Raw genomic sequence first — 14,326 nt, 5'->3', positions numbered from 1 at the left:
CATGAATCATGCAAAATAGATGAAATAACATAAGTATTATCTCCAAATATGAAATATATCAATGAATAACAGCAAATTATGATATAAAATAGTGATGCAAATTGGACGTATCAGGCCACCGCCAAGCTCTTCGCCTTCGTGGCGCGAGGCCGCGAACTGACCGGGGACGTCCGCTTGAGAGCCGCCGCGAGGGGCGGCGAGCTTCTCCAATTGGCGCGCCGTCCAGACTTCCAAGGCCATCGTTGGCCGGGTAGGGATCGAGATGGCCATCGAGTGGGGTAGGAGAAGGAGGCGCATCAGCCTTGGACAAACAGTGTTGAGAGAGCGGTGACATGAGTGTCGTTTGAGCGGTAACGGGAGTGGGCCGGTGAGTTAAGCGAGACGTCCCGCCTCCCGCGCTTACAATGCATGTAAATCTCTAGGCATGCAGTGCTCGTGAGGGCATGCCTTGGGAAAAACCACCAAATCAAGCGCTTTTGGGCCGCTTTTAACTTTGTACTGTGCAGTGTTTCACAAGAACTGTTTTTCTCTTTTATGCAACGCCGTGAGCTTACAATGGTGAGTTGGAGATTTGGAGTCCACACTTAGCTATTCTGGTAGTGTGTGTGTTTTTCGAAAGTGAGTTCAATCAGCAATATCTCTTTTCAACATTGTCCTAGAGATGCAAATAGGGTGGCTCATAATCTAGCAAGAAATGCATGCAGATCGAAATAATTTTTGTTTTCGGATGGTGATCCTCCTGGATTCATCCTACCTGATGTAATAAAATATGTAACAGTTCTGTTAAATGAATAAAAGCAACTAGGCATTCCTTTCAAAAAAATACCCGCCCTAAAGGCGTAGGTTTTCGCTTCGTGGATCCACGCCAAAGCCGTTCGTTGGTTTTTCCGATTTCCAGAAACCTGTCACATGCGACGCGAGCCACTGCCAGGGACCCTTTTCCGGCGGAGATCGAGTTCACGTGCCGCTCCCGCGCAGCCGGGGCCAAAAACCACGGCCGCCGCTACGCCCGCGCGCGCATCGCTTGTACTCTACCGGTGTCCAAGCTCCCGTGCGGAGCGGCATGCATGGCTCGAAAGCAAGCATGCTTGTCGTGTTACGGACGCGAGGTCGTCTGGCCTGGCCTGGTCAGGTCTCGTCGTCTGGACGTGTCGCCCAAGCCTGTGACAGGCTCGTACCCAATGGGGACGCCTCTGCGCCGCATCGCATGCACGATGCTACGATACAAACGTGCGGATCTGTCTACTTCCTTTTGGCAGTGAAATGTTCAAAACACGCAGCGTGTGTGCCAATCGCGCGCAATTCCAAAAGTACCAGTAGCACAGGATGCTACTTTTTATCCCAAGAAGCTTTTACCTTTGATCGCACTGTATCCTTCAAGAATAAGGTCAAGACGGCTGATATAACATCCAGAAGGGTACAATTTCACGCACCTAGCAATGATACATTGCCGAGCGCCGAACAACACTCCCAGAACAAACACAATAATAAACGACACGCCCTTGCCTAACCTCCAATCACAACAAGCAAGAAGGAGCACATGTTTTCACGACCACGTCATGAACCAAGCAAAACTTCAGCGGAGCTCGACCACGACTCCAAAAAAAAAACCCGGACCACCATACCTTTTCTCGTGCGCTTGGAGGAGTCGACGAGAAGAAGGCAGGGTCCTGACGGACCCGAGGAAGAAGCCGACCTAGATACGTCCACCATGTTGTACATCGCGCCTCGGAAGCCCAAGCCTCGGTAGCACATCACATCCCCCAGATTCCAAATGCAGTATCGGCCTCACCCTATATGGCCAAGATGACATCTTCAAGAAAATAACAACACCATGGCGTCGCCTCCAAGTTCCAAGGACCAAACGTAGGGTTTCCTCGGCAACCGAGGGGGGGGGTGGAGGCATGATGAAGGCCATGAATTAACTCATCCAGAAGAAAACAACGGCCGCAGGCGTTGCCGTGGTCAGTATTGGCTGCGGTCAAGAAGGGCTTTCACCCAGACCATACATCGGGACCCTGTGGCAACTGGAGACAGGGGACGAGGTTAAAGCCGCCGGAATCAGCCACCATCGTCAGGAAGAGAGGAACACTGGAGTTGGAGCGGACGTCGCCACCACCAGCATCACCATAGCCACCGCCACGTAGCTCGCCATCGGTACCATCTCGGTGTCAGACAGCCACCACGACCAAGTAATCCACGCCACATGCAACAACCACCTCGGATCCATGAGCCTACCCTAGCCCAAAAGGCTCAGGCCGGACCTAGCTAGATCTCATGTCATCGCCGCACGGGCACCACCACTGAATGGAGGGAGCCCCGCCTTCACCATGAACGAATCGAGCTCGCCGCAACAATGCCATGACACCGCACCACCTCAGAGCCACCAGATCTCGCCACCGCTACAAGGGGTACCGCCGCCCGAGGGAAAATCCCCGCCACTACCGTCCACGTCCGGGCTTTGCCCGACGTAGACCTCCGGTGACAGCGAGGGGAGGGGGAGAGCGGGGAAGGCCTCCAGGCGCTGGTGTGGTCGACCCCGTGTCGCGGGGACGACTCTATATCTCTCGCGAGAGGTTGATCGCACTGTAAATACTCACGCGTTCAAGTGCACGCGGTGTACATGCTCTCCTCACCGCCTGGCTGTCAAAGGAGCGCCTGTGCGCTCCGGTTTCCCGGTGTGGAACGCTATCCGATCGATACCAACAGCCCTGTGGCGTGCCGTTGAGCCCAACGGCGACACCGCAAAAGAGTTGACACCGAAAATTGATAAAACAAAACCAAAGTACGGATAGGAAGATTTCATTCCCGATGTCGTTTTGATCTGCTGCCACGGGAGACCTCAACACCGAAAATGATTGTTCTTCTTCCCTCTTCTCGCTAGCTGTTCCGTCTCCCTGCAGGGATCTGAAATCCTCACGAGTCACGACCGTCCTGTCTCCATTCCCCTTATTTAAAAGGATATGACATCCTACTTCCCCGAGCAGACGCGCCCCTGCCCTTCTGTCTCGCCATCTTCGGCAATGGCTTCCCGAAGCACGCATTGAGAGGAAGAAGAAAGACACCGTCCAACACATTCTCAGCTCCATTCCGGACAGGCCGCTGCTGGTGAGGTATGGCATGATGCTCTCTCCTTCTTTCACAGCTTCTTCATGCATCATTTCCTCTGGCGCCTCACATCATGCTCGGATGCATCATGTATTGGGTGACCCAATCGGCCACAAATGCATCACCGCCTCTCCGTTGGAATTGGTCCAAAGGGGAGCTCTCGGCATGCATACCTCGATGGAGTGAGCTCCAATTCTGCTCCCATCTCGTCTCGTACATATACGACCGAGTCTAGCACCTACCCTGCCCTGTTTGGCCGAAGCATGCGTACACGTATTTAAGAGCTACTCCTACCACTAATCTGGTGTACACGAAGTTGTCATTTGGGCCAACTACTTTTGCACCATGGATGATATGGCGAGAGTTGAGTAAAGGCCTTGTTTGGTACTAGTGTATCAGTGAGGATTACTGGGGATAATACTCTAGAGTATTGGGTGAATTACTGTTGTCACCCAATCCCCACAAAACCCCATCCCCAATCCATTAGGTAGAGGTAGAGTATTGGGGATTCAAAAAATTACACTAAAATTTGGGGGAAAAGTGGGGATTAAACTCTCTCATACTCTAAAGACCAAACATGCATTGGGGATAAGTGGGGATTTAAAATTTCGAGCGGATTATCCCCGCTAATCCCCACTAAAACTCTAGTACCAAACAAGGCCTAAGGGGGAAGAGAAGAGAAGAGCTAGCAAAAGAAAAGGCAGGGGTGTGGTGGGTTCTTGCTTGCTTCAGGCCTACCTCTCTCCAGCCTTAAGTCTGGTGGTTGTAGTGCTGCGCGTATAATGTGTTATCTTGCAAGCTAGGGACCATGCGTCGCATGTAGACCTCTCCAGTAGTGATCATCGCCACCCGTGCCAAAGCTTAAAGAATCGGATTGCACATATCCCTCCTTCACTCACCATGTGTCTAGCTCCCTCTCTCCCGGTTTAAGGATCGGCGATCAGTATTTAAAAATCCACTCGGCTGTCGCTGTTGGTTGGCTAAGTGGTTGGAGTACTAGTTAGTGCCAGGTTAGACGGGGAAGCAAGCAGCTAGCCTAGCCGGGAATGATGCACTGCATTGCATTGCCATGCCATTATTTAGTTGCTTTTCTCTCGTGCATGTGAGGAGAAGATACACAGAGAGCTAGCTTAGCTCCATCGCCAACGCAAATTAGCTTCTACTAGCTACCTCCCTTGGCGCCTCTCTCTTGCCTTCTTCCTCGGGAGAGACGGAGCTGAGCTCACCACCCTTTTCTTGCTTGTCTTCTTGCAGCTTTCCTGTAGGTCGGCATAGTGGTGCTGCTGTGGCTCCGCAATTCGGAGATAGAGGAGGGTGTGTAGCCATGCAGACAGCCAAGACAAGGTACGTTTCGTTCCACCCCGCCCTTCCGTGCAAAACTCCATGTGCCATTTGGTATTTTTTAGCAGTTCTTGCTTCGTTTTTGAGCGGTCATGTGCTATTTGATTCTTTCGTACATGCTTTGTTTATTCCATGCATGCATATGGATCCCTGTGATGTTAGATTCTCCTCTCCGTCCTCGACTCAAACGTTTGAATTGGGGTTTAGTCAATGTGCATGCATCAGCTTTTCCCCCCTCTCTCTTCCCATGCACAAGCTCTCTGATATTGGCTTCATCCGGTCACTAGCTCATCTTACAAAGTTCAGTTAACTGAGGGGCACTGGACAGTCAAAATATGCCCTCTGCTCAGGGGGATTGAACAGAGGCTCTCAACAGTTTACAGGCTTCCTCCAGCTACAACACCAATCGCGCCAATTCATTCATTCTTTACCCTAAACAAGAACCAATCGCGCTAATTGCGTCCCGTGACACGAGTTTGGACGGCAGTAAGCCTATAAACAAACACTTTCCTCCTTACCACCGCCTGTGTCTTTGCTCCTTTTTAAAACAAAACAAACTTCCTGTCGCTAAGAAGCGACCAAAAATTTCAAATCGGGGGCGCCCGCATGTGACCGTGACTGTCCGCGGATAGCTCCACGGCCAACGCCTGTCTCGTCCTCGTCCTCGAGCTCGGAGCCCCGCCCGCGGTGCGGCGGTGGTCCGTCCACTTGTCGCTAACCACATCTGTAAAGCTCCGCTCCTAATAATCCCCCTTTTGAACCCGTGCTCGCGAGGGGGATTAGTAAGCGCTAAGTAAAGCTAAGCTAATGCGCTTGCCCTTTTCCTGGCCTCCCGCCCGCTCTCGGTTGCTCCCCCTTCACTTCTTGTCGGCGCCTTTTGCTCCTCTCCGCCTCGGATTCCTTGCTCCCCCATCGCATCTTGCTTCTCTGTTCATTCGAGCTGGAATTTTTGACTCGTTTGATTCGTCCTTGCGCGGGCCGTCTCGGCGGCGGAAGGAGTTGTAGTGCTTGATTCGAACTTCGTATTGGTTCCCTTCATCTGGAATGAAGGGAGACACTACTGAAATCTTGCGCCTTGCCTAATCATGCTGTCCTTGAACAAAATGCATTTTCTCAAGTTATATTCGAGCAGTACAGCCGTCAGGTGAGGAACTGCGGTCAGTCTGAGTTTCCTATTATTTCCAGGTTTCTGATTCTTCTTGTGCGTTCTTGGCATGCAGAAATGGTTCGCTGGGAGGGTCTCCCCTTGGAACCAACAAGACGGGCCGGCCGACGAGGCTGGCCGGCCTGGACAACGGCGCCGACGCGACGGCGACCAAGTCCCCCACCGGGCGGAGCCCCAAGGTGGAGCGCCGCACCACCATGAGCGCGGAGCGAGAGGTAAATGACACGAATCTCCGCCTTCAATTCGGCTCATTTTTCACCTGAAGAGCTACTCCATCTCAAAATATGCTTTTTCCGTTCTGTCGTTCGGTAGTAGCACATCTGTTCTGTACATGAAAGGAAATCTCTTGTAAAAAAAAAGCTTAAGAGAGACAGATTATCTAGACACCGTCCAAAGTTCGTTACAAGCATTTAAAGAGATGGTCGCTAGCTGTTCTTGAATGCCACCGGCGTTTTCTCTCTTCCGATCAGTTTGGCTGGATTTGGCGATATCTGTTCCTGTCTATGCTGATACCATGTCAATTGCTAGCTGCAGTTGGCCATTGGTCTGTCTCCTCCTTTTTTTTTTTTTTTTTTTGAGAAACACAGTACAAACGTAGGCGCTCACATACACGCGCATACACTCACCCCTATGAACGCACACACGCACACCCTAACCATATGAGCACCTCCGGAAGACCGAGCCGGCGGATTGGATCTTGAAATTGACGAAGTCACCACAGGCGCCTCGCTGTCGACGGGAACGTCGCCTCCCACTGAAAAAATATTCCGCCTTTATGAGACACACAGATGTCAAACCTGGGGTTTGAACTCTGGTGGACTGAGGGTACAACCACCCTCCTAACCACCCAACTTCAGGTTTGAACTCTTGATGGAGCAAACTGTCAGTTACACTGAAACAGATAGGCACTATTTGGGATAGGTATTACTATTCAAGGGATATTTGCAAAGTGTGCATTCATGCTCGTTTTCCACTAGATCAATTAAGACCGTTAACAGTTCTCCTCGTGATCATATACTGCTACCGAGTAAGTGCAGGATGGTTGATTTCACAGAGCACAGAGGGTAACTGTTAGCTTCAGAGTACAAAGTACAGGGATATCAATTTACACTGGTATACTGGTACTTATTCTCTGTACTGGTTATGTTCTTAAAAAAGACACATAAAATTAAGAATGCAACATGTTGAGGACACAAATATTTTCACTTTACTTTGTTCAGATAATCACATTTAGCTAATGTTCGCACACAGTTCTTGCTTGAAATATCAGCTGGTAATCAAGCTTGCTTCTAACATTTGGCCAAACTATCTTGAAACTAGCGGGCAACTATCAGCATCATGTTCACTAGTTCTTTTCTATGATGCCTAACTGTATGGAAAATGGGGAAAGCTAGCAAGGACAGGGATTAATGCACAGCAAAACCAATCCAAGCTGAAACTTTGCCGTGATTTGGAAAGATCTGTTCCTGTCCATGTCCATGCCAGGTCAATTAGCTGTAGTTGGCTATTGGTCTGTCCCCTTCTTGATAGAGCAAACTGTCAGTTACACTGAAACAGACACGTACTATTTGGTATAGGAATTCTTCAGGGAATATTATCAAAGCACTGCATTTAAGCTAGTTTCAATTAAGATCATTAACAGTTCTTTCTGGAAGTACATATTCTCTGTTAGCAAAGTAGAGGGATATCTTTTACATTGGTACATATTCTCTGTACTATAGTTATGTTCTTGTAAAAACCCTGAAGATTAAACATGCTACATGTCCAGGACACAAATATTTCACTAGATAATGCTTATTAGCTAATAGTTCTTGCTTGAAATATCAACTGGTAATCAGGATTTCCTCCAACATTTTTGCCAAAACGTTCTTGACACTAGGGGTAACCTTTTTTTTCCGACAAAGCGAGTATTTTTTTTTAGAAATGGGCTTCCCGGCCTCTGCATCAATCCATGTACACAGCCATTTTATTAAAAATCCATCCACAGAGCGAGTATATTAATACTTCATGATGTTCAGTAATCCTTGCTACTATGCCTAACTGTATGGAAAATGGGGAAAGTTAGCAGGGAAAGTAATGAACAGCTAAACCGATCTAATGCTGAAACTTTTGCACTTGTCCAGCACTAATCCCAGGCTAATCATGGCATTGCTGAAACCACAAGTTTGTTGATTGGAGTTCAGAAACTTTTGTACCACCAACCACTAATTTTTTTGCATTTTGTTTTGTTTCTGCTGAATGAAAACACCAGAAAAGGAGGTCACCGATGAAGCTGTCTGAGCTAGAGTCCCATGTCTCGCAGCTGCAAGACGAGCTGAAGAAAGCCAAGGAACAACTCTATTCCTCCGAGAACTCCAGGAAGCGTGCAGTGCAGGAGGCCGAGGAGGCCAGGGCGCAGGCCGCGTCGGCGACCGCACTGGTCCGCGACTCCCAGGCACAGCTCGCCGAGCTCTCCTCCGTCGAGCAGACCCGCATCTTCGAGCTTCGCCGGCTGTCCCAGGAGCGCGATCGCTCGTGGCAGTCGGAGCTGGAGGCTATGCAGAAGCAGCACGCCGCCGACTCGGCCGATCTCGTCGCAGCTATGGGGGAGGTGCACCGCCTTCGCGTGCAGCTCGCCGCAGCGGCCCGCGCCGATCGCAAGCAGGAAGTGGCGGAGGCGCTGGCCACCGTCGACGAGCTCAAGGCCAAGCTCACGGCGAGCGAAGAAGCCGAGGCGCAGGCGCGAGCATTGCACGAGGAGTGCAAGCAGCAGCTGGAGGCGAGCCGGGCCACGATCGACTCGCTGCTCACCGACGGCTCCAAGCTGATGGACTCCTTCAGCCTCGTCGTCACAGAGCTCGAGGAGTCGCGCGCCAAGCTTAAGGCCCTTGAGGAGGAGGTAGCGGAGACGGCGCCGGCGAAGACCACGGCCGTAGAGCGCTGCAACTGCTCGAAGGACTCGGAGTCGGAGGTCGCCGATCTAAGGTCGGCTTTGGAGGACGTGGAGGTCAGATTCCAGGAAGAGAAGATCCTGAGCACCGTCGAGACGCAGTGCGCGTACGAGCTCATGGATCAGATAAAGGTGGAGTCCGACCTGCGGCATGGCAAGCTTGCGGCGGCGCTCGCGACCGCCAAGTCTGAGGCTATCTTCCTCAAGGCGAGCCTGTTCGACAGGGAGTCAGAGTTGAAGCGCGCCCAGGACGCGACCAAGAAGTTGCAGGACGACGCGAGAACGGACAGCACCGCCGACGACCTGAAAGCGCAGCTGCAGGGCGCGCTGCAGGAGAACGGGCAGCTGAAGCTGGAGCTGCGGCAGTACGAGTCCGCCGAGAAGGTCCCCGAGAAGTCGGAGGCCGACGCGGCGGCGGAGGCGGCGAAGAAGGGGGAGACGGAGGCCGAGCTGAGGCGGCTGAGGGTGCAGGCCGAGCAGTGGCGGAAAGCCGCCGAGACCGCCATGGCGTTGCTCACGGTGGGAAAAGGAGGCAACGGGAAGATCTTGGACCGCGGCGAATCGCTGGATAGCGGCACCAAGTACGCGGGCTTGTGCGACGAGCTCGACGACGACGCGGCGGTGGCCAGGAAGAACGGGAACGTGCTCAGGAGGATCAGCGGAATGTGGAAGAAATGAGGCTGATCGCCGATGAACTGATCGATGACAATTAGTAGCGTGGCTTGATCGTAGGGGTCGAGTTGTTCGTTTTTGTTTACCTTGTATAATTGTTTTGCCGGTTCTTGTGGTGTAAAAACATAGGAGTGATTGTACTGAATGTGCCCATAGCTGTATTATACGCGATATATGATGGATTGAAGAATCAATTCATCCGGGTGTGAATTACGAAAGGTTGGATTACTCCATTTTAGAAAGGGAGTTAATGTGCCACTATCCACAAGTTGCATCTGTACTAATTCTCCACGATTTGCTAATGAAAATGGGATGTATTAATCCCTCCGATTCATATTACTTAGCGTTAATATAGATATATCTAAACACATTTTAGTTGTTGATATATTCATTATTCTCCGCTAGACCGGTCATGTGAACCCAACTTTGAATCGATACTTGATGGCAACGAGAATCCCGCAAAAAGTTAACAGCGCTTGAGGTGATTGAGCTGGCTAGATGCAATCTGACTGCGGACGTAATTGATGACGAACTCGATGAGTTTCTGAGCGTTGTTGATGATGATGCATCTCGCCCGGATGATAAAATCCAGTCGTCGCGTTTCTCACTGATGGCGCCAATTGATGAGGAGGTTCCTCGGCAATGTCCACCATAAGGGGCTTGGGTTTTAGAGAAAGGCGGCGATGGAGGTTCCGGGAGCGAGAGAAGACACGACGTACCCATGTTCACGTCCCCGCGGTGGAGGATCGCTACGTCTTGGTAGAAATCCACTATATGAATATATGTGTACAGGGGCCGCCATAGGCGGAGTTGTTGTATCTAGTCTAGTTCTAATCTGTGGGTTGCGACGTCTAGGAGTGCCGCCTCTATGATTTATGTTTCTGAATATATGTGTCTAAGGGGTGCCCCTGCCTGGCTTTATATATCAGCCAAGCTAGGGTTTACAAGAGTCCTAGACTCCTAGTAGGATTCGTATTGGAGTCTTCTTTCCTTGTAGTCTAAGTTGTTAACGCGTGCAGGTCCATCTTGTCGAGTCCTTGTGCTGGTCCATTTTCATAGTCTGCACCGGGTATGGCAATATCGAGTACCCGAAGGGTTATGCCCACATCAGCAGTATTAAAATATTGTAGGCACATGGATGGATGAACAGACGCTACATGAATGAGATAGTTCATATAATAAGCAAGACATGGGCATTGCAAGTAATAATGATAAAAGCATCCTAATATAAAGTAACCATAGGCGTGTGTTCCTATTTAGTCGTGCGTGCTCGTAATGAGAAACCTGCACGACATATTTTATCCTACCAGCCCGTTGTAGCGGGGCCTCAAGGGAAACTACTGGTAATTAAGGTACTCCTTTTAATAGATTACCGGAGCAAAGCATTAACATTCAGTGAACACACGTGATCCTCACATCATAGCCATCCCCTCCCGTTACCCCAATTATTGTCACTCTGGGGCCTCGGGTTCCAGACAACGATATGTATACACAACTTGCAGGTATGATCAAAAACAATAATTATCCTCCTGAATCGATAACATGTTCAGATCTGAGATCATGGCACTCGGGCCCAAAGTGACAAGCATTAAGCATAACAAGTTGCAACAATGTCAAAAATAATAACAACGAATACTAGGCACTATGCCCATAACAATCTTATAGCTATTACATGAACAATCTCATCCAATCCCTACCATCCCCTACATCCTAAAGCGGGGAGGACGAGGGGGTGTTCGAGGCGGCCAGACCACCCCTAGGCGCGGCCAAGCCCTACATCCTCAAGGGAAAAACATCGACCCCCCTGTGTTTTTAGGGTCGAAGGCTTATTATAGTCGGGAGGAGAGGTCGAGGGGGTGGTCGAGGCGGCCAGACCTACGCGCGGCCAAGTCTGGCCCACGCCTAGGGAAGGTGTGGGCCCCTCGTGGCCCCCCTCCGTCTCTTCTTCTGGCTCCGTGAGTCTTCGGGTGAAATATGGACTTTGCGATATTTTCCGGGAATTTTCCTGAAAGTTGGATTTCTGCGCAAAAACGAGACACCAGAGTAAATCTGCTGAAAACAACGTTAGTCCGTGTTAGCTGTATTCAAAACACACAAATTAGAGGGCAAACAACAGTAAAAGTGTTCGGGAAAGTAGATACGTTTTCGACGTATCAACAGGGCGGAGGCCAAGGCGAGGGGGGGGGGGGGGCGATTCAGACCGGCAACTACACCGAATTTGCGGACGTGATCTTGATCAAGGCTTGGGAGGCGGTTTCGATGGATGTCGTGACCGGCACTGATCAAACCGGCAAGAGGTATTGGCAAAGCATCGAGGGCAAGTTCTTCAAGTTGATGCCACCTCTCTCTTCCACTCCCACTCGATCCTACCGTTCACTACAAGGCCGATGAGATAGCATCAAGACAGTGTGCAGCCAGTGGGCCGGTTGCATTGAGACTGTGAGGAATTCGCCACCAAGCGGCACCAACACCGGTGATTGGGATGAAATCGCGCAAACAAGGTATTGGGAAATGCTCGGGTTGAAGGGAAACAAATTTACATTCCATCATTGCTATGCCATCTCCTCTTGGGGCGTCTCTTCAATCCTCACATGTTTGCTGCCATCTCCTCCATGTGTGATCATGCTCCAATGCTTGTCCTTCTCATCCATGATAAGTCCATCATTCCTAAGAGCAAACACATCTGATTTAGGCAGCATCATATTCTCATGTATGTGAGGAATAGTTCCAAGAAACGAAAGTAGCTGATAGTTAAGTTGTTTGGCACGAGCTCGAGTGATTGGTCCTTGTATTTGTGTGGCTGTAGGTACAGCGGTTGTATCACCAGATGGGATGTCCTCATCACTTCGTCACCAATAATTCGTTGGACTTCACCATAATATTCAGGCGGGCAAAGAAAAGGGTGCACCAACAGTGTCTCTTCCGCGTTTGAAAAAAATCTTGATGGACTTATCCAGTTATGCCACACCACACGTATACCGTTCCTCCACCACAAATTCTGGAACCAACCAGTTCAGCGAAGATAAAAAAGGAGACACACGCAGCACACCCACCCACGTCTCCTCGATCCCCACCTCGCTTCTCCCGTGAAGCAGACGATGCAGACGACGCGCCCCTCCGCAGCGATTTTTCCGCGCCCCTCCTCCACGCCGGCGCCCCTCTCCATCGCTGCGCCACAGAATCCCATGGCGGCGGGGGCGGCCTTGGTGGTGGTGCTTGTCAGGGTTGGGATGGGCTCCGGGGCGGCCTTGCTCGACGCGCCCTTCAAGGGCGGCAAGGCTGGGCTGCGCAGGGATGCCGAGGTGTGCATCTAGGGTGGCGGTGCCGCGTTCAAGCGTGGGACTCCTCCGTCGAGTTGCGCGTCCGAGGCGTCAAGGACGTCCATGAGGGAGCGGCGGAGGCCCTGGGGCTGTACCGGGAGGCGGCTCTAGGAGGAAGCGGCGGTGCAACGGAGGGTCAAAGAGAGCGGCACACCGAGCGGATAGCAGATGTCGCATCACTCGAGGCCTCCAGCGCAGCCGAGGGCGCGGTCGCCGGTGGGATGTAGGGACTTGATTGCTTTTTTGTTTTTAGTTTAGGGGTGTATTTTTAAATTCGCTCCTTTTGTTAAACGTGAGGCTCTAGTTGGTGGGTGCGTTCAAGGTATGGTCGCCCACGGGGTGGACCAGGCTTTTTTTGGTTAATTAATATGGTATCGCTGACGAACTAAAATGGCGCGACGGGGCTATTGTGTGGTACCACTGGCGAAGTAGTTGCTGCGTCGGTACTAGCTCCTTACCACCGGCCTGTTCGTACCAGCGGGCGCTGGTGCACCGGGGATAAGCTAAAATGGTGCGTCAGCAATAGAGGTTTTCCTAGTAGTGCTATGACCTCAAAAGTGAGCTTCTCTTTCCTGAAGTTTTCTTTTGTTCCAAACTGCACGTCGAGTGCTATTTTGCCCAAGGGATAAGTTGGTTTCTCGGGTGTGATGCCATGAAAGCGTGTGTCTGTTGGTGCCAAGTTAGCCAATGAGATGTTTATCTTCCTTAATGTATCTGCATAAATGAGATTTATGCTACTCCCTCCATCGATGAATATGCGAGAGACATCGTATCCTTCAATAACTGCTGGTAACACCATTGCTGAGTGTCCTGGCCACGGAACCTGGGCGGGTGATCCTCTATGGTGAACCCTATTGGTTGACCTGACCAATTTAGGTACTCGATGGTTGGCGGGGGTGCCAATATTGCAATGTTCACTTGCCGCGTAATCAACTTCTGTGATCTATTCGACGATCCGCCTTTCTGGATCATCGACACTGCTCTCCTTGTGGGTGTGAAGTCATCATTGGTGTTTGAGGGACCACAATTTGCAATTGATGCTGGTTTTTTGCAAGTCGACCTGAAGTTTTGCACGAATAGGTTTTCGAAGTTCTCCTAGCTATCTATGGATCCTTCGGGCAACTTCCTCATCCAAGATCTTGTGGCTCCGCTGAGGTGAACTTGGATGCTTTGCATAGCTGTCGCTCTCGTGCCACCCATCAGTTTTAGTGTTTCCAGATAATCGACCAACCAGTCCTCTGGGGCCTGCAACCCGTTGAACTTTTATAGCTGTCGGGTAATTTAAAGCTAGCGGGTACTCGAGTGTTGCGAACCCTTCGGGTAAAGCAAGGGAGTCCACACAACTCTTCACTATCCTCTGTTGTTTGGCGATCTTCTTGGCTTCTATTCTCCCGACCTCTTTCCTCTCGTGCTCTGTCGACTCGAGCTTGAACTGTGGTGTTTCTCGTGTCACCTTCTCTTGGGATATCTCGAGTTGCCGCCACTGGGCGTCGAGGACTATTTTGTCTTGAAATATTCTGACGTGGAGAACATGCGGGTTGTTGTACTATCTCCTTCCCGCTATTGTTGCACCCATAACGCAGATTCCTGCCATAGCCGTCTGATACAACGATGCTCGAGGATCGCCTTGAGGTGGTCTAGTTGCCATCACATATGTGTGTGTTGCCATGTATCCTGCCTCTGGCATTTTCGTGATGATATGCCCTCTCGTATCTATCAACATGAAGCACATGTCGAGATTTTGAAGCAGGTTTTCTCGCTCAGCTTCAGGTATGTCTGCCATTGATACGT

The 14,326-nt window shown here is 50.8% G+C and overlaps 1 protein-coding gene across 3 annotated transcripts; it reads left to right on the top strand.

Annotated features, from left to right (window-relative positions):
• Nucleotides 1-3,010: 3,010 nt before the first annotated feature.
• On the top strand, nucleotides 3,011-9,499 carry LOC124666301 (interactor of constitutive active ROPs 2, chloroplastic-like). 3 transcript variants are annotated; one of them, XM_047203648.1, is made up of 4 exons: nucleotides 3,011-3,113; nucleotides 4,363-4,452; nucleotides 5,670-5,829; nucleotides 7,866-9,499. In XM_047203648.1, the coding sequence occupies exons 2-4, from the start codon at nucleotides 4,433-4,435 to the stop codon at nucleotides 9,219-9,221; spliced, it is 1,536 nt and encodes a 511-aa protein (XP_047059604.1). In that variant the 5' UTR covers nucleotides 3,011-3,113; nucleotides 4,363-4,432; the 3' UTR covers nucleotides 9,222-9,499. The 3 variants fall into 3 exon arrangements, with proteins under 3 accessions (XP_047059604.1, XP_047059602.1, XP_047059603.1); XM_047203646.1 differs by lacking the exons at nucleotides 3,011-3,113; nucleotides 4,363-4,452 and adding an exon at nucleotides 5,305-5,588 and having other exon boundaries at nucleotides 5,635-5,829; XM_047203647.1 differs by lacking the exons at nucleotides 3,011-3,113; nucleotides 4,363-4,452 and adding an exon at nucleotides 5,305-5,593.
• Nucleotides 9,500-14,326: the final 4,827 nt, after the last annotated feature.

Source organism: Lolium rigidum, chromosome 6, assembly GCF_022539505.1.
Source record: "Lolium rigidum isolate FL_2022 chromosome 6, APGP_CSIRO_Lrig_0.1, whole genome shotgun sequence".
Taxonomy (NCBI): Eukaryota; Viridiplantae; Streptophyta; class Magnoliopsida; order Poales; family Poaceae; genus Lolium; species Lolium rigidum.
This window is presented reverse-complemented; position numbering and strand designations above follow the sequence as displayed.

What these genes read in the sequence shown, in the direction of transcription:
- LOC124666301 (XM_047203646.1), top strand. Translation starts at nt 5,535, where the DNA reads ATGCTGTCCTTGAACAAAATGCATTTTCTCAAGTTATATTCGAGCAGT. An exon ending in TATATTCGAGCAGTACAGCC is followed by an intron (nt 5,589 to 5,634) that starts GTCAGGTGAGGA and finishes TATTATTTCCAG; the next exon opens with GTTTCTGATTCTTCTTGTGC. An exon ending in CCATGAGCGCGGAGCGAGAG is followed by an intron (nt 5,830 to 7,865) that starts GTAAATGACACG and finishes TGAAAACACCAG; the next exon opens with AAAAGGAGGTCACCGATGAA.